Source organism: Priapulus caudatus, unplaced genomic scaffold (assembly GCF_000485595.1).
Source record: "Priapulus caudatus unplaced genomic scaffold, Priapulus_caudatus-5.0.1 Scaffold120, whole genome shotgun sequence".
Taxonomy (NCBI): Eukaryota; Metazoa; Priapulida; class Priapulimorpha; order Priapulimorphida; family Priapulidae; genus Priapulus; species Priapulus caudatus.
The window spans coordinates 155,477-175,633 of NW_014577181.1; the positions used below are offsets into that span (position 1 = coordinate 155,477).

General features: G+C 45.0%; 3 protein-coding genes across 3 annotated transcripts in view; 1 reads left to right on the top strand and 2 right to left on the bottom strand.

Annotated features, from left to right (window-relative positions):
- LOC106805595 overlaps positions 1–894 on the bottom strand; it is a 15,517-nt gene extending 14,623 nt beyond the window's left edge. The window contains exons 1-2 of the mRNA XM_014807249.1: positions 762–894; positions 512–645 (exon numbers count right to left, since the gene is read on the bottom strand). Of these exons, the coding sequence (XP_014662735.1) occupies positions 512–631 (120 nt within the window). The 5' untranslated portion in view covers positions 632–645; positions 762–894. The remainder of the gene's footprint in view (positions 1–511; positions 646–761) is intronic.
- Positions 895–3,843: 2,949 nt separating this feature from the next.
- Positions 3,844–4,506, top strand: LOC106805589 (carbohydrate sulfotransferase 14-like). Its single transcript, XM_014807242.1, has one exon. It carries the CDS (start codon positions 3,844–3,846, stop codon positions 4,504–4,506), a length of 663 nt encoding a protein of 220 aa, XP_014662728.1.
- A 2,211-nt stretch (positions 4,507–6,717) lies between these two features.
- Positions 6,718–9,424, bottom strand: LOC106805590 (5-hydroxytryptamine receptor 1D-like). Its single transcript, XM_014807243.1, has one exon. It carries the CDS (start codon positions 8,321–8,323, stop codon positions 6,725–6,727), a length of 1,599 nt encoding a protein of 532 aa, XP_014662729.1. The 5' UTR covers positions 8,324–9,424; the 3' UTR covers positions 6,718–6,724.
- Positions 9,425–20,157: the final 10,733 nt, after the last annotated feature.

A 20,157-nucleotide genomic window follows, 5' to 3' on the forward strand; every position in this document is an offset into this window, starting at 1 on the left:
AGTTTTGTTTTCTGTCAATCCTGTCCCCCTACGGGGCGCCATGCAGGACAGGGCTCAATTCTGTCGAACCGGTTCCACAAAACTCAATTTTGTAAACACAAAACTCAATTCTGTCGAACCGGTTCCACAAAACTCAATTTTGTAAACACAAAACTCAATTCTGTCGAACCGGTTCCACAATACTCAATTTTGTAAACACAAAACTCAAAGCTGGTGCCACGCATGCAAAGTGGAGTATGAAGCTAACAAAAATCTGAGAGTCGTTATAACTAGTAGTAGAGTTACTAGTAGAGTCGTAGTAATAGAGGTCACGGATGGGTTTCCGTTCTGGACAGTTGACAGTTGGCGGTTCTCCGTTGCCGGTGTTGTTGCCTTGGGTTACTTCCCATCTGTCCACCCCCCCCCCACACCTGCTCCCGCACAGGATAATAAAATTACTCGGATATGAGAGCGTTTTTTAATAGGTAGGAATTACCACTGTTATGTAATTACACGTATGTTTCATGCGTACCGTTTGTATTATAAGGAGCACGCCGGTGACTGACTTCATAAAATTCTTCCAATCGAAATGTGAACTGCTGTATCTCACGATTTCCTCAGAGTTGGTATCCACAGTTGACGCCGTCGACATGGTGACATTTAGATCTAATTAATGCAACAACGTACAATTCACCGTTAGCTCAATATATCTAGCTGAATAATATCACGATTTAGATATAATTGTGGTAAAATAAAACGTATAATACATACAAACTACCAACCTCGCGTCTTGCAAGTTAGCACCGGTATCGCACATGTGATCAATGTGAAACTATTTGCGTATCATATAAATACAACTTGATGTATGAAAATATGATATTTTTCACACACAACCTGGGAATACTCTGCTCACATACACATCACATAAGAGGTAAGAGAGCACATAAATTCTACAGGCCGTCTGAGTACAGGTAACGAGGAACGAACTTTGTCCCCACGCACAAGTGTGTGGGTGTGTGTGTGTGTGTGTGTGTGTGTGTGTGTGTGTGTGTGCGTGCGTGTGCGTGCGTGCGTGCGTGCGTGCGTGCGTGCGCGCGCGCGTCATTACAAATGCATGTGAAACATACATGCGCGTGGCTAGCAGCGACGACTATCTATAACCATGCCTACTAATGATAACGTATAATCATATAGGCTAATATTACGTGCAACTAGCTGCTTATTATAATATATTAATACTGTATTGTCCATAATATTTATCGTAAACTTGTCTACATGGATATGTTGCGTGCGGATTACTAACGTTAATTAGTTGGCGATAACTATATTCTCCTATATATGATACTTCCCAATCAAAATGATGTACTGAATTTCATGAATTTCTGCTGTTCTGCGTGTTCTAGTCTCATCTGTGTTTGTAAGCCGGCGCTATCATTTCATATTTTCAAACGATCCCGTGTAAGTGTAATTCTCTTTCAAATCTAGTATCAAATATAGTGTTCAAAGGTTACAATGTTAGCATGCAAACAAACTGCGATTACAAAGTATTCGACTAAATGGTTTTGGGCCACACTCGCCGCCACAGTACAAAGACTCATACCTCGCACATCTGTCACCATTTAATCTGCAACCTGTTACCAATCGTTATTGCAAATATCTGCAACAGGAGGTGTGGTAACGGATTTAGCGGATTATTCGATATAGAAATGTTGAGAACACACACACACACACACACACACACACACACACACACACACACACACACACACACACACACACACACAATATGTTTCCATGCTGTTAACTGACGTACCCTAATCGTATGCTTTTCAAATCCGCTATATATATGCAGTTCCATGCTGGTTAGTGGTTTATAGTTGGCGTGATCACATGGTGGAATACCGTGCTGAAACCTTCTTCGGAGGTGGAATCTGGCATTTATATAGCTGCACGAAGCTGCGTTCCCCGCAGGTAAACGACAGCAGCGCAATGTCGCCAATAATTAAGTCCCGTCTTTCGGCGAGATAGATTCATTTCAGTGCGTATATAACAAATGTAACATGACAGTGATCATAGCAAATGCAAGATGGAAATGTACACTGAAACGAACAAACTGTATATACTGAAGGCTCGTAACGAACTGTGACGCAACCTTCCAATAAAGTCTGGGCAGATGACAATGTGTATTTCTTATGCTAATAAATAAATAGCGAATAAATGTAGTTCGCTTCCAGAGATTATATCTGGTGTCTTGCAACTTGTGCTAAGCTATATCGTTATGATTTGCGTCTGTTAGTAATTTCAATCTTCTCTTAACGAATTCACTTCGTGCAGCGCATATAGGTCCTCGCACAAATTAATGTAGAAAGTAGCATATATAATACCATGATAATACATATACATGAGCACAACCGGCACAAATCGGCATAACAGTTAAAGGCCAACGCGAAGACGTGTCGGTATATACCTGCATATACTAGCACGTAAACCAGCGTGAACGTGCGTCTGCTCGCTGCGTCGCTTGCCGACATTTGTGTAGCTACCTATAGTTATTTACGAGTGGATCATAGAAGCTGTGGAAGCCATGCGGCATGCCCGAGGTATATGCGTCATTTGTGGCACCGCCGTGCTAATATTTATCATTGTGCAAAGTATCAACGAGTTCTACGAACCAAAAAAAGGTATTTCTTCTATATCTCTTAATTATGTATTACCAAGATTACGCTAGTGGTGGTGTTTTTCACTTTCTAATTAACTTCTGATTCAATTCAACAACTATTCTATTTTTATTAACTAAATTATCTAATCGATTTATAATATCAAGAGCGTATAAAGAAGGAGAGCGTACAACGGTGAAATGCTGAAACCATGTTGCAGTATTAGTCGAATTAATACACCTTTCCCGTTTTATTTTGACGATTCTTTGTATTATTTATCAGCTGTCCTACCTTGTTAATATAAAACAAACCGCATTTCCTTACGATGCCCCTACGCTGAGATAATGAGCGGTGAAAATCTGGTATTTTTGCCGAAAACCGACTCGAGATACCTGCTGACTGCGACTGTCTCTCGATTTGAGATAACTTCGGGAAACCTCGCGTGTTTCCGTCAATGATTGACAAATGGAATGAATGACGTCTGTTATTGATTGCCATAGTGATGACCCCCACCTGTGCCTACCTCACGCTAGGTGTATTGTATAAATTTGATATATGTATGTATTAGATGTATTGTATATATAGTAAACTTTGCAGTACTGACGTGAGTCAGCGCTACCATGGCGCTACACAGCGGCGACCGGAAGCAACACACTGGCCACAAAGCGAGAGACAGTCGCAGTCAGCAGGTATCTCGAGTCGGTTTTCGGCGAAAATACCAGATTTTCACCGCTCATTATCTCAGCGTAGGGACATCGTAGGGACATGCAGTTTGTTTTATATTAATAAAGTGGGACAGCTGATCAATAATACTGGATTATACTACGGGAAAAGTTTATTAATTCGACTAATACTGCAACATGGTTTCAGCATTTCACCGTTCTACGCTCTCCTTCTTTATACGCTCTTGATAATATTCTATATTTAATAACTAACATATATACGTGCCATTAATTTATCTATAACAGGAACTGTGCGCGTTCAAATGTCACACAATGAACCAATAAATACGGCGAGAGGTAGACTAGCATCGTACAATGCGACCGATGCCATACGCCAACGATTGCAGTCAAGAAAGCAATGGTTAGCCACCGTGTGCGAGCGCCACCTACTGGAGCGAGTCGCAGTACCGATAGCGGAGGCGCTGGGGCGCGGCGGCGCGAACACGCTGAATGCGATTCTGCTCAACGACGCGCACAAGCTGAGCATGTGCACGATCGCCAAGGTGGCGTGCAGCAACTGGAAGCGAGTGTTCCTCGCGCTGAACGGAACCGACTTCAGGACAGACCCCGGCAGTAACGAATACGTGCACGGCGCTGTAGGGAAGCTGACGCTGGGTCGCCGCCGTCCCGACAGCCACGAGGCGATCTTGCGCGAGTACAGCAACGCGCTTCTCGTCCGACACCCGTTTGACCGCATCTTGTCCGCGTACCGCGACAAGATCGAGCCGGGAGAGGGACAGTATGCATCGTTCGGACGCCGGATCGCCGACGCTTTCCCCGACAAACGCATGAGGCCCCCGAATGCAACATTCGAGCAATTTGTGCGCCATCTGGTGGTCACCGACCCGGCTAAGTTCGACGTGCACTGGCGGCGCTACGTCGATCAGTGCCAGCCGTGCTCGATTCGCTACGACTTCGTCGTGAAATACGAACACATGTCCGAGGAGTCGGACGTTATGTTCCATCAGCTCGGTATAGGTCGGCAGGTAGGGCTGTCAGCGCGCGGCGAGTTCTATAAGAGCAAACCCACGGGTGAGCTGCGACATCACTACTACAGTGCCCTGTCACCGGTTCTAGTGAGGAAACTGTACGAGAAGTATTTCGATGACTTCTACCTATTCGGATACGTATTCGATTACTCTAAATAAAAAAAAATCGCGGATTTTACTTTTCTTATTCGGATTTCCGATTTCGTAGTATTTAATTGTGTTTGCATTCAAAACGAGCTCGACAGTCAATGTTAAGATTTATCGGTTTTTATCAACGGCCAATAGATGGCGCATGTTGTCTGGTTTACCAAGAGCTACACTAGATTAACAATATATATATAAATAAATATATATATATATAAATAAATATTGCGCGCGTGCTCTGTTATTACTTCCTCTTACACATACCACGAGGAGTAAGATCTGTCTATTTTTTCATAGTTGATTGAAGCTCTATTATAATCAATTAAACGCATAAGACACACCATGCGTGCGTTATACATATTAGGTAATTGTGACATTGGTTCATCTTGTATTCTGTGAATTTGCAATTGTTTGTTACATGTTGTATTCAGTGAAACAGGCAACTCGAAATCTTTGTATCAGCTTCCGTTTATTTCGATACTGTTTTATCCGCATATAAACGAATGTGAGGCACACAAATAACTGCTTTGCTTAGTACGCATCACAACATGACGAGGATTACGCAAGGGTTTGGTCATACACATGTAACAGTTATTTAACGGAAGCAAAAACATTATTCAGATAATCCTGGTAACTAACAATAACACTTTCAACAATACAGTGTGTATTGTTGAACATCTTCTAACAATACACTGTGTATTGTAGTAGGTACCTAACAACCGTGTATTTAAATTCAATTTCATTTTCAATAAATTCAATAAATTTATTTAAATAAATGTCAATTTCAAGTTTACAAATCAAAAAGTAAACTAATTAAAAAAGAAGAAGAAAAGTGTATTGTTAGAAGGTGTTCAACAATAAACAGTGTATTGTTGAAAGCTTATAGGTGACTACTACAATACAGTGTATTGTTAGAAGGTGTTCGACAATACACAGTGTATTGTTGAAAGCTCGCTAACAATACACAGTGTATTGTCAAATGCTTAAACATACAACACACTGTGTATTGTTAGTTACCAGGATTATCTGCATTACCATATGAATTACAAACAAAATGCATTCACGTTACCCTATCGTGGAACCAGGATGCACATTCACTTGTCAGCACAACTACACTAGACTATTTAACCACAATAATAAATAACTAATAATAAATCCCAAATAACCCCGTTTTCAATTAGAACGCCATGAATGTCTTGTGTTTAAATCGTGTGAATACCAATTGGAATGCCAGTTAAGAGTTTATGGCATGCGGATCACGTTGCCATATAGATGAAAGCTACGCAGCGCACACAAGTGAAAACACTGTATATATATATATTATAACAAGGTTATGTACATGATGTGTATTTCACAATTACTGCGTGTAATGCGACAATACAGTGATATATATTTTTGTCGACCATTCACAACATGATAAACCTCAGAGCAATTCTGTCCGGAAACCGCCACGTATAAATGAACGTCATTTACAATAGCACAATTGATATTAAATGCTATCTCGCTCCCATGGCACTAACGCTGAATAAGGCGGGATTGGGGTCGGCGAGGGTTTACCTTAGGTTCCCGCCACATTTGCGGAGAACGGCACGGTATCGTGGCACCATTGTGACGATATGTATTCGTATATATACTGTGGCAATATTGTCACTGCATGGATCGCATACGCGTAAGAGTATAGTGTGGCGGAATACGTAAGTAGCTGTATCCGGATACCGTGGCAATATTGCCACGGTAACAAATGCGTGGGGGGATTAATCTATTACGCTCAGGTATATGACTAGAGTGTGTAGTGGCGTCGAATAACTGCGGTACCGTGGGCGGCGAACCGTGGCGGTGGGGTGGTGGAACAGTGTCGCGTGTGGGTGTGCACTGGGGATCGTAGAGGTAGGATGGGAGAGTGTTGATGTTGAAGCAGTAGTGAATCGTGGCGGTGCAGGGGCCTGACCGTGTCCTGGTCCGGTGTGCTGGTGGTGTTGGAGCAAGGGCTGTGTGGTGGGTTGTGTGAGTGCGGGAGTCGGAGCAGGGTACGCTGTGGACTAGGGGGGGTCGGTGGCGTAGGCTGCGGATCGGTGGGTGTAATCGCGATGCTGGGCGTAGGAACGAGGCACTGCGACGCGCTGCGACGCCGACTGACGTCACAATCAGACACGGAGTGCACGGGCGACGCGGCAAGCGAAGTGGCGCGCTGTTTGTAGCGTCCACTTCGGCCGCGTCGTCCGTTCTCGTATTGTCACATGTGCATGTCGTGTCGACGCCGGCGCCGACTCGTCTGAAAACAGCAAACGATCCTGTGGAAAGCGCGCCGGAAGTCTCTGTTAAAGAACGTGTAGATAATCGGGTTGAGAGCGCTGTTAAAGTAGCCGAGCCACGTGAAGACGAGGAAGAGCAGCGCCGGTATGCGGCAGCGTTCGCACAGAGGCGCGATGAGCGCCAGCAGGAAGAACGGCAACCAGCACAGCCCGAAGCAGCCCATGATGATGCCGAGTGTCTTCGCGGCGCGCTTCTCCTGGTTGACGGATATGCGCTTCACCTTGGGCATGTTCGACGTGCGACGCTCGTTCAGCGCCAGACAGCTCGGCGACAGGCTGCCGACGAGATCCGTCGTGTCGTCGGCGGCGTTCTGTATCGTATTGGCGCTGTTGTTGTAGCCGTCGTTCCGCACCCGAGGCGCGTCTACAGTCAGGCAGCAGCTGTTCGGCTCGGCTGCGACAGCGCAGTTCGTCCTCGCGTTGGACGCGTAGCGGGTTGTGTGCGCTCGCGGCGCCGCCGCCGCCGCCGCCGCCGACGGCTGACCCTTGACCTCGGTCGTCGCCTTCGCCGTCAGCCGCGTCTCGGCGATCAGCGCCTCGGACGTCTTGACGCTCGGCGTGATGACGATGCGGTGGCGGCACCGTCGCGCCGCCCAGCGATACGAGAGGCGGCGTATAGTCTGCGACACTTTGACCGTGCCGCCGTCGCTGCTCAGCGTGTCTTTCGAGTCGCGCAGCGAGACGTCGACGAGCGAGTTGTACGGCGTCGGCGAGCTCTCGCCGCGCACGACGCTGTCGTTGCACGTCACGTAGCTCGAGCCCGGTCGAGCGACCCAGTGCTTCTTTCGCTCGAGCGTCGCGAGATAGATCTGCACGTAGACAACGATCATGACGACCAGCGGCAGGTAGAATGCTCCCATCGTCGAGAACACCGTGTAGCCCTTGTCCTGGCTGATCAAGCACTGCGTGATGACGTCGGGTCGCTCCTCGCGCCAGCCGAGCAGCGGCGGCATGGCGATGACGAACGAGAATATCCAGACGAAGGCGATCATGACGGTGGCGCGGCCGGGCGTGCGCTTGTAGACGTACTGCAGCGGCTGCGTGATCGCGTAGTAGCGGTCGACGCTGATCACGCACAGGTTGAGAATGCTCGCCGTGCAGCAGATGACGTCCATCGACACCCAGAAGTCGCACATCACCTTGCCGAGCGTCCACTCACCGCGCAGTTGGTACCAGACGGAGATCGGCGTGACGACGACGCCGACGAGCAGGTCGGCGACGGCCAGCGACACGATGAACGAGTTGCCGATTTTTCGCAGACGCGTCTCCGTGCAGACGGCGATGACGACGAGCAGGTTGCCGGCGACGGTGCAGACGACCGTGCACACGGCCACCAGCGTGACACAGTAGTTGATGACGTCGTTGATGTCGAACGAGGACATGGTCGCATTGTGATCGCGCTCGTCCGGAGTGTAGTTCGACGCTGAGCCGTCGTTGTGACTCGTGCCTGACCCGTCGCCGGGCAGTGACGCGTAGAGTTCATTCTCGTCTGTACTATTCACGCGCAGGAAGTGCTCCATTACACGCCATCTGGTGTCACCATGATATCACCTAAACGGAAAGGCAAGAAGGTTATTAAATAACACGCCTATGCACTCCCCCCCCCCCCACACACACACACGACACACACACACGTGTAGGCCCCTATATGGCACGTTTGGCATGAACATAACGCGGTATGTTATATTACATACACTATAAACCTAAACACGCATCCAGATGCTGTGCGGACATTTTACGGCGTCCTCTTTATGAATATATAACACTGTATATAGTAAAATGGCCACTCAACTTTCGCCAACTCGCCACCCAGTTCATGTCGACTACATCGTTGGCTCCTTCACATATCAATTAACTCTCTGCGTAGTGTGCTAGACTACTGTACTATATATATAGTCACACAAGGAAGACCATTTGGGCGGCGGTGCTTGCAGACGTGCTAATAATTTCACCATCTCCCGGGCCTCAGTTTCAATAAAATATTTCGAGCAGCGTTTATTCTACGAAAAGGTGCGTGCGAGATGCAAATCAGTTGCGAAAATTTTTCCAATCACCAAGGGCTAGAACGAATATCTCTATGAATATAAATGAATTCGTGCTATAGCCTATAAAGGCGCAGAGAGATTGATTGCAAGGACGCGGGTGATGCCAGCCTAGAATGGGCTGACGTTATATATTTTCACGATTTTGACACCGGCCACGATGTTTTACACAACAGCATTGCCTCTAGATCTTGTAATATTATTCCGATGCTGACGACAATGATGACGATAGTGATGATAATAATCGCGATGATATAGTTATGGTTATATTGGTGTAAACTATTGTGAACCGAAGACTGAATAAAAATGCCGATATTAAACAAAAATATGACAGGGATGTATTTTCCAGCCACGATGTAGATGTATGTTCGATATAGTTATTGTGTTTGTACGATGATGCGTTTGTTGCCGGATGCCTCGGAACCTGTTTATATATAACAGTTGATGCATAATTCTTACTATACCGTCAATACATTATTCGCTTACGCTCATCGTACACTCAATATTTTATAAGCGACGAATTTGGGATTGTCAAACGAACGATCGAACTGTGTACGTTAGTTATATTTTGATATAATGATATATATTGTTAAAAGCTATTACTTGGGAGGTTACAATGTGTATTGAGTATTGACATTCCGGTGTGTCCGGTTTTATAGCTTTACACATGTATTACATTTATCACGATACATACCTAATGGTTCTCAATGCCTTAACTGATTCACTGCTCCGTTCATTCGAATTCTATTCATTGCGTCTCTAAGTGCACATCACTAGCAAACTGTTGACAAATATGTGGATTGACACGAAAACCATGTTAAAAATTCCTATAAAATTTAAATATTAGCGTTAAGGTCGTCGCAGGCCGCATGAAACTGTCGTTATATATAATGTCAAGAGCGGATAATACCGCATATAATAGGTATTATCCGCTCTTGATAATGTCCAGTCCGAAGCTATTTGAAAAATTATGACGAACCATATACGCAAGTGTTTCGCCAGTCAAAAGGCTTTTATGGTTCGTCCAGCTGTGTAGATTCCTATCTCACAGCGAGTAGGTTGCCTATAGTAATGACCTGTAGCACAATTCCAGTGGAATGTGATGTAATTACGCGTCTGCTTTCTATAATGTCGAACATGATATTGATCTGGTAAGGAAGGAATATGCGGAAGAGGCCGTCTTGCTATGTTTATCTTTCCGTATTTAAACGTTACGAAATTTGTCTTCGTTGGTTTTCGAATTTGCCTGTCCATACGCATGCCTGGTAAAGCTTTTTTGTTAATACGTAAAATGCATCTGGGGTACACGAACAAAAAGTAAACGCGGCGGTAAAATATGAACATATAAGAAAGCGCGTATTAGTGTGTTGTGAGCGCGCGAGTGTCGGGGTTATTGTGCGTTCATGAATGCGTGGGTGCGTGGCGCGTATATCATTACATCGTCTCAGTTAATAACTATCGCATTTCATATACTTCCAAAGTAATCATGTCTACCATGTTGGAAGTGTCTAGCATGTCGGCCGTGGTGATCGGCTTATAGATAAATCAAATGCGCCAATTTATGGATAGTCTGTCAGCGAGGTGCACTCTGCATAACTGCGTATACGCGATCCCAATATACTTTAGCAATGCGGGAATAGTGAGAGTCCGTCTCCACGAGCCTTCTCATCGTTACACCTATCAAAATCGCGCGTTATATTACGCTGGGCGATTTTTGCTGTCCTTTTCTCGCACAGATTAAGACAAAGCAGATGGCTGACATTTGGTCATCCAGTATGCAGTGTAATTGCATTCTCTGACTGCTGTTGGTATTGACGATGCGTGAATGTGGTCGCGCGCTACGCTTGATGATCTACCGTATTTTTGGAAAGCTCGCGTGCCAGCTACCGTTCCCCGCACAATTATCCTCCGTGTTACGAAATACGAGTACAGGGCCGTAGCCTGTGGGGTAGGGGGCCCCTTGCCTAGGCAAGGGGGCAGCTGCCCCCCTAGATTTTGAAGCAAAATTAAAAAATAAGATTAGCTAATAATCGTAAATAAGTACAATTTTTTTTGGTCATTTATTCGTGAAAGCCTTGTCTCAGACTCACCCCTACCACACTATGGACGTCGATCAAGAGCTATGCCCGTCGCTCATCATTACACAGTTGAGTCATGACATTTTGCCCCCCCCCCCTCTAGAAATTTGCTCAGCCTACGGCCCTGGAGTATCGGGCTACATTACAGTAGTCTAGGCGGGGATACGATCGACACAGGGTATATGCTCATGATTAGTGCTCAAAATTAGGGTTAGGATTAGTATAAAGAGCAGAGTTTGTACTAAGGTCTGAGCTTGGGTCTAGGCGTAAGGTTATGAAATGCATAACCCTAATATTAATAGTCCTAACGCTAAGATTATCTCTAATCCAACCCTAAAACAAAGTCAGAGGCAAGCGAAATCCCGGCCCAGCTCGAGCGCCATGCTGCGTGTACGCAGGTAAACTTTGCAGGTTATATTCGCTGCTTTATCGACACAGCGTGCAAACGTTCGTAGCAGCTCGATTCCGCCCCGCGTACAGCATCTTAATAACGAACAAGCTTTCAACGCGCATGCGGCAGCCGTCGCTGGCTTTGTGTGCGATAAAATCAAGCTCAGCATTATGCCTGCGGTTTTATTTTATTCGCGGCGGGGCAGATTTTAGCAATATTATTCCGATGGAAAACGGGCACGTTGTTAACAGCCACGTAGCTTCGAGTATGCATGCGGTACTACATCAAACTCCGCCACAGTCTTTTATATTAATGCGCAGTAACATGGCGACAGATGTTTGAGCTAACGGAACGTATGTTGGCCAACAAATTTCACTGAAGTCATCACGTGACTTCTTCGTGACTTCATTGCCCAACATCGTAGCATCGTCAGCGGCGGATTCGGGGGAGGGAGGAGGGGCTAGCCACCACCCTCTGTTGGACTAACAATATGTTCACGCATATACGGTATACCATTATTATTTATTGCCAAGTATAATAGTCGCGCGGCTGTACAAAACGGCACCTAGCTGATGCATGGGTTAAATTATGTAATTAAGTGTTGAAGCAGGTTACAACCCGTTTGCAGCTTTTTTCGCAATTCCAAGAAAGAGTTTTGACTGTCAGGGCGACAGTCAAACATCGGTCATCGGTCGTCGGACATCGGTCACCCCCTACATCAAACTCCACGACAGATAGCGCTCTCGCTCTGGCTCAATATCCTGAGTGGGTGTTGCTAGAACACGGGCGTCGAAGGAGGGTGCCGTTACGTGGCAGCACTAGTCACTTCGTACGCTTCAAAGTCCAAATCTTCCACAGAAAGATTCCCCAGTCATACTTCGAACCGTGCTAGACATGGCCTTATTTCCCTAACCCTAACCCTATCTCTAACCCTAACCCTAACCCTAACCCTAACCTTGACCCTAACCCTAATTCTAACACAAGTGCAGCCACATCACGTGACCCTCCTTCGACGCCCGTGTTCTAGCAAATCCCATCCTGGGTTTTACGAAGGGAGCATTGCATGCAGTTTGCCCCTACATATTCAATAATGCTCCCCCTTTGTACATCAATCAATGCCGCGCTGCAAGCGCAAGAATTGTTCTACTAAAAATAGAATTGTCGTAGTCAGAATGAATTCTGTACATGTACTCAAAAGTGCCTCAAACACCATCTCCTGCTATCTACATTTTCAAAATTTTCGGGGGGAGGACCCCCATACCCCCCGCCTGTTTTCCACCCCCTCCTTGAAATCCTGGATTCGTCCCTGAATCGTATTAATTGTTATGGGATACGTAATGACTGCGGTAAGTCTACCTATTATATATTTATATATATATATATATATATATATATATATATATATGTGAATATATATATATACACATACGTCAGCAGTTTAGTTTTCCTTTCACGCAGTGCTCTGTACATCGTCGTGGCAGGTCTTCTGAAAGAACGTGATGTAAACTAAACTGCACAGCGATGCTGACTGACGTTGTTTCACGAAGAACGGACTCGAGTCGCCTATTCAAGTTACGTTCATTACGCGCTCCAACGAATCGCTATATATATTCTGTCGCGCTAATTTACCATCAGATTTAATGCGACGACGTGCGGCGGCGAGGACTCGCGTGCATCCAGTAGCCAGCTGATACTGCGAGAGTGTGTCTAGACGATTAATATGATAAGCGACAGCAAGAGACATATGCCTGCGCCCCCTAGACATGCAGCATGAACATATCAAGAGAGAACAAACACAAGATATAACAATACAACATGACAGTTACAGCATATACAAGAATATATAACAAGAATATATATATGTGTGTGTGTATGTGTGTGCGTGTGCGTGTGCGTGTGCGTGTGTATAATATAGAAACATATGCTGCCAAGCCCTCACCTCCTGTACTGTACTGCTGTTATGTGAAGCTCACCTCGCGCTGACGCCGTAATATGACGCGGTTGCATGTAGCCGGATTCACCGGAAATTCACCCTGCTACGTCCCTTCCCCCACAGGTGTAAGCGTTCGCATAACCTATGGCCCTGCATCAATACACCCTTCTCATAAAAATACGCTTCGTTACCGTTCACTCTGACAGTCCCGAGAGTATTTATGATATTCAGTAGGAGCCCGGAGAGACACTGTGCATGTATAGTGTGGCTTGTATACACTTACAGTTAGAATCGTGTGCCGTGTACATACCGATTCGCCATGTATTTACTGCAAGTGAGTTACTTCGTTTCGGTGACTTATTGAATTGTCAAGACAAAGCGATCCGTTAGCCTCCTAAACGACAGGTGCCCGGTTGACGTCGGACGTGTAAATAATATGTGAAGCCAAATATGTGTGCAGAATTTGTGGGGAGTCGTAATCAAGCGCCTGACAGCCTTGAACCTCAGATTGCCTATCCTGGTCATATATCGGGTCGCATATTCCGGCGACTGTAATGGGGCGATGCACATCCACTAGAGACCGTGGGAGATTGCAACTAGGCATCTTGAGTTTACCCCGCCATGACAAATCTATGCCGGGTTATGCAGGCGTAACATTTACATGAATTAAATTAATTTGATTATATTCCGCACATATTCCGAAGCAAAACACGCAAATCTTGCAAGTCATGCGGCGAAGTGGGTGAATAAACAAAACGACAATTTGTGCTAAAATTTTATTATAATATATTAACATAATATATAATAATTATATATATATATATATATATATATATATAATATGATATGTTCCCCTCTCTCTTTCCAATATAATATAAAAACGGCACGAAACTCTGTCTATTTAATTTATAAAGATTCTATCCGGCACTAATATAACATAATTGGTGTCAATTGAATCATGAATTTTGATAGTAGAATGCTGTACATATCCGACACTATGTTCAACTTGAGATTTGTCTAGCAATTAACCGGAAATGGATTAGCGCATGAAGATTGGTGTGATGAATGGAATTTGTTCCATCAATTCTTTCGTATATACACACGAGTAAAACCGTTGACGTCTGTCGAGGTTTTTTCGTAATACAAACCTTAGGCGATTACATTGTGTCGCATTTTCGACACGACTAATTATTTTAATCAGTATTTAGGCGTTGTCAATGTTGCCTCGTCAGTATTGTGGCCGTTATTTCCGGCTTCGTAGGCTGCTACACGTATACATTTGCACACGCAGGCACTAGCTGATACCTCATCGGGCGCCGGTCGTGGCGTCACAATTTGCTGAAGATGAACTTCACTACTAGGTAATATATAACCATAACATGATTAACCAGAATTATTGGACTCCAGGATACACCAAAATTCTCTCATCAATATCTAAGTTAGGCATTTCTGACCTATCCTGAAATTTAATGACATCCGTCCATACTTTTTCTATTAAGGCTGTGACACGCACAAACAACAAACACACGCGGTGAAAACATAAACCTCCTGCCAACCCTTGGCGGAGGTAACAGACCGATATGCCTGCTCGATTCATTTTCTCATCGATGCGTAAGTGTGCGGCGCTGAGTGCAACACTCTCGTCTCGTTCGTGTTTATGTGTGTGGTGTGTGTGTGGTGTGTGTGTGTGTGTGTGTGTGTGTGTGTATGTGTGTGTGTTTGTTGTGTGTGTGTGTGTGTGTTGTGTGTGTGTGTGTTGTCTGTGTGTGCGTTCATGCTGGTGTGGTGCCTGCTGCGTCGTGTGCGTGTGTGCAGTGTGTGCGTGTGTGCGTGTGTGTGTCGTGCGTGCGCGTGTGCTGTGGTGTGGTGTGTTGCTCGCGCGGTGTTTACATATGTGTGTGTGTGTGTGTGTGTGTGATGTTGTGTTGTGTGTGCGTGTGTGTGTGTCGTGCATGTGTGTGCTGTGCGTGTGTGTGTGTACGTGTGTGGCTGCGTGGCGTGCCGTACGGTGTAGTTGTGTGCGTGCGTGTCGTTGTGTGCGTGCGCGTTTGTGTTGTGTGTGTGTGTGTTGTGTTGTGGTGCGTGTGTGCGTGTGGTGTGTGGGTGTGTGTGCGTTTGTTTGTGTGTGTGTGTGGGGGGCGGGGGTGCATGCGTTTGTGCGTGGCGTTGCATTTTACGATGGGCCTGCGTGTTATAGCCGTTTGCTCTGTGCGTGTGTTATTCCGCAATATATACTTGTGTGTGCCTGTAGCGTAATATGACAAATCGCAAGTCGTTGATTAAGCTATTGAGACGATAATAGATAATATTTGATGGCTTTTGTTCACTAGCTGCCACAAACGTGTATAGGTCAGGCCGTAATCAACGGTCGTAACATTTATAGGCTATCGCAGACAATAAAAGTACGTGAGTCTCTTCCCAAAGGTTAGTGTTGTAATACATCATTAGGTTGGTTTCTATCTCAGTTATTTCTCGTGGGTTGCTGCAAGTTGCTGGCTAGCGATTTCGCTTTTAGAATTAATGAATTATATAATAACAGAAGGCGCTGAAGCCTTAGTGGTCGAGACAATAAATGCGTGTCATTGCATTGAACACGGATTTTTCCGGTGCGTAGCAACGGTGCCGCCTCACCGATGTTAGCTTGCGGCCCTTTTATTGCTCTCTGTGCCAGCTAGTAAATTACGACAAGCCGATCGCGAGTATACAAGGGTTTCCGCTATCATTGCTGTCCGAAAATCGCTAAGTGGTTACTCGTGGGATGTGCTCTTCTGTGCAGCGTGAGTGCCCGTATGACGATGTTACTCTTAACAGTTTCCCTGCGCCTGTGGGCAGTGACAATTTCTAGCACGCATCGACGCTGGATATATAATAACGTGTCGCGGCCTGCGGGGGATGCGTATTAATTTCGCAATTCCATGGTATTTGTACATCGGCGACACGTGCCACCTTACTCTCCACGTGTTGCTCTATTCTCTGCTAAGCCAACAAAACGCCGAGGAAAGAATATATAGAGAGTGTGCTCACACATTTACGCTAGCGAGTATTATGATGTGTGTTTATCGTGGTACAATGTCAAAGGTCGTGCATGTCACACACACATATATATATATATATATATATATATATATATATATATATATCCATATGTCCATCCGCTCTATTCATCTATCCATTCATCATTGATCGATCGATCGATCCATCTATCACCCATCATCCATCCATCCACCATCTAGCCATTCATAATTCATTCATTTATCAATCCATTCATTATCCATCCATCCATCCATCCATCCATCCATCCATCCATCCATCATCATCCATCCATCCATCCATCCATCCATCCATCCATCCATCCATCCATCCATCCATCCATCCATCCATTCCATCCATTGCGATCCATCCATCCATGCATCCATCCATCCATCCATCCATCCATCCATCCATCCATCCATCAATCCATCCATCCATCCATCATCCATCCATCCATCCATTCATACCATCCATCCATCCATCCATCCGCTTAACCAACATCCATCCAATCCATCCATCCATCCAGCTATCCATCCATCCATCCATCCATCCATCCATCCATTCATCCATCCTCCATCCATTCATTCATCTATCATCCATCATCCATCCATCCATCCATCCATCTATCCATCCATGCATCCATCCATCCATCCATCCATCCATCCATCCATCCATCCATCCATCCATCCATCCATCCATCCATCCATCCATCCATCCATCCATCTCATGCATCAATCCGTCTGTCTGTCTCTCATCTCTCATTAATACAATTTATCGACCTATCCCACTATCGATATTAATCCGGGTTTTGAATTATGATAGTTTAGATAACTGCTCGACAGGGCAGCAGCCAAACCTTTAGAAGGAAACGCAATAATCCGACGAGTACCGCTGTAACATTTAGCGTTCGCAAAGAACACATTCATATCATTCAAACTCGGCGTAATCGCTTGACTTACCGCGGTTTCCTTACGTGTGACTAATTAGCATCTAAGCTTGACTCAGTGTTCTATTACCATAATTAGGTTATTATAAGCAATTCGAATTTCCTGCTCCTGTACGTATAATATCTGTCGACGTTTCCATCATCCGCATGCTGAATACTCACATTTTATATAGATGAATATATGTAAAGATAATCCCATCTTATAATCTTGTGTGAGGTAGAGTGTGTGTGTGTGTGTGTGTGTGTGTGTGTTGTGTGTGTGTGTGGGTGTGTAAGGAAAGTGTGTGTGTGTGTGTGTGTGTGTGTGTGTGTGTGTGCTGTGTGTGTGTGTGTGTGTGTGTGTGTGTGTGTGTGTGTGTGTGTGTGTGTGTGTGTGTGTGTGTGTGTGTGTGTGTGTGTGTGTGTGTGACCCTGTAGATGGGGTGATGACTGGCCTGTGGGCAATTATCTGTGAGCGAGTATGTACGTGAGTGCATGAGCGCATGTACGTGTCTACGTCTCTGTCTGCTGCGCGCGAGTGTCGGAATAGATGAATAGAGTGGCTGAATAGATGATGAAACTAGTGGGAGGAGGGGAGGGGGTGCTTCACGATGATGTAGTAACAACGGCTCACCACCGCGCGATATTTAGTTAGGCAACAGTTATGTAATCGCTTCTCCGTCATCACCAACCCCCTGGTTATACTGGTTATACTGATCATTAACGCGCCGTCTAGCTAGACGGTTTTCTCATAATCAATTCGTTTTTATCACGATCAGCTAGAAAATAATTATCGGTGTTCATTACGTCAGTATATGTGAGCAGCAATTAGGCAGTTGATTAATGGCGGCGCTCTGCAGGTGACTTATTAACGTAAAACCCAGCAGCCGCACTCACACCGCCGCCGCCTGAAGTGTTTGCGAACGCCGCCTCGCCGTACTAGATAATATTGTCATTCGCGCGCTTATGAAAAAAAAAACGCGCGGCGAAGAAAAGTTCCCGTCGGCAACTTTGATAGATGCCGGGATAGGAACATGAGAGAATAACGATGATAACGCGAACACTGCTGTTCGCTCGCCGTCGTTCACGTCGTCATCGCCGCAGCCGCTATTAGCGCAATATGCAAATCTGCAGGTATGCTTTCCGCATCGGTTAATTACGTAAGGAATCGATGCACAAGCCACGAGTCGGATAGGATGAGTATGCCGCTTACATGCTCGCGGGGGCCGAGACGCTTGCACTTATATTGCCGCGTGATGCCACTCGCGGAGCGATAAATTAAAGTTCACCTATATCGCAACCGATAATAAACTTGATATCGGAGCGGATTATGATCACGCTGACTTTACAGTTAACATCGGTGCAATTTCCCCCTGATGGTCGTCTTTCCACGCGTGGGTCCACTATAGGATAACCATTGCCAATGATGGCCTTTTCGAGCGAGTGTGGGTGGCTGCGTGGCATATGGGTAGCTCCAGCAGCGCCGGAAGTCGTGCTATATTTGCGTTGTGAACCACTGAACCTGACCTTTCGGTGCGCACGTCAATATTTCAGTTAGAATCGGGTTGTGTATAAATTCGAATTGATGAAAACGCATCTCGAGACGAATTTTGATTTAATTTGAGGAAGATCGAGTGCCAACAGCGCAATACATACTATCAAGAGCTAATAATTAAGTTATTCTCAGCTCCTGGTACTACTGAGTCGTGCAGTTAACTCGTGGCGTCTGTCTGGAACTCGTTCAAGTGTTATCGTGTGTCTGCGTACGTCACTAGCGTCATCGCGTCCAATTTATAATTCCCAAAACTAACCGGACCTTTAAGACTGAACTATATCTATCTGAGCGTGGTATACCGACGCTTCCTCTGGACGCCAAAATCTCGACATCACGGCTATCGGAGGCACACAGCAGTAACCTTCCGCCAATGTTGCACTATTCGTCTCTGGAGAAGGCCTGTTTCAGAATTTTTTGTTTGATAATATTCGGCACTAGAGTACGTGCAATAATTTTGCATTATGTACGCAATGTAGATGTGGGCGTCTAGAAAACTTAAAAACTGAGACAGGTCTACTCGTGTAATTAATTACGCCATTCCGTCAAGTGACGTAACCGTGGTGACCGGTCCACCGTTTTTGTAACAGAGTCCTATTATACTTACTGGAAATGAGCATCATTTAGCTAGCAAATGTTTTGAGCAGATCTGGACCTTGAAAAATTTCGTGGTTATTTAACATGAATAACGTGTATGTTCAACACCTATAATCCACTCACTAATAGCTTGTGTAAAGCCGGGCGCACACGTGACGATTTTTATCGCTAGTATTGGCGATTTTAATCGCCACGTGTGCGGGACCCGGCGGCGAATTTTTTTTCCGACACGTTATATCCATCGCAGAGTTTTGAGCTCCTCTGATTGGCTGCTTTGATTTGCTTTGACTCAACAAACCTTCAAAACAAGAGAACAAACGCCATTTGTAAATATTTGTTAATATATCGGTAGATAAGTAAGTTTTCTGATGTATTTTCTATGAAAAGCACACATTTTACTCAATATAAAATATAATATCACTATAGTTACAATTCTTTGTGTAAGTGTGTTATTTTCATCGTTAACGTTAAGTTATGAGAGGGTCTGGGCTCTCGTAACACTTACTACATACGTATACGTACCACTGATCTCTATAATTACGTGGACTCCACGAATTCAGTTACCCATAGAATTACGTACCTTCTTCTCCCACCAACAAATGGTAACGACACTACTTGCGGTGGAGACAAAATTTTAAGATAAAATAATATTAGAAAAAATTAATGTAATATGAGAGAAAACGATTGATCCCATCAGTAGAAAAAGGACAAAAAAATATAATATATATCTCAAAAAATGTATTATGAAAGAAAAAGATCGATTTCATCTGAAGATAATGAATAGGAAGCATCTAACAAGATAAAAA

Excerpts from the sequence above, each read along its gene's own strand:
- LOC106805589 (XM_014807242.1), top strand. The coding sequence starts at position 3,844 with ATGTGCACGATCGCCAAGGTGGCGTGCAGCAACTGGAAGCGAGTGTTC.
- LOC106805590 (XM_014807243.1), bottom strand. The coding sequence starts at position 8,323 with ATGGAGCACTTCCTGCGCGTGAATAGTACAGACGAGAATGAACTCTAC.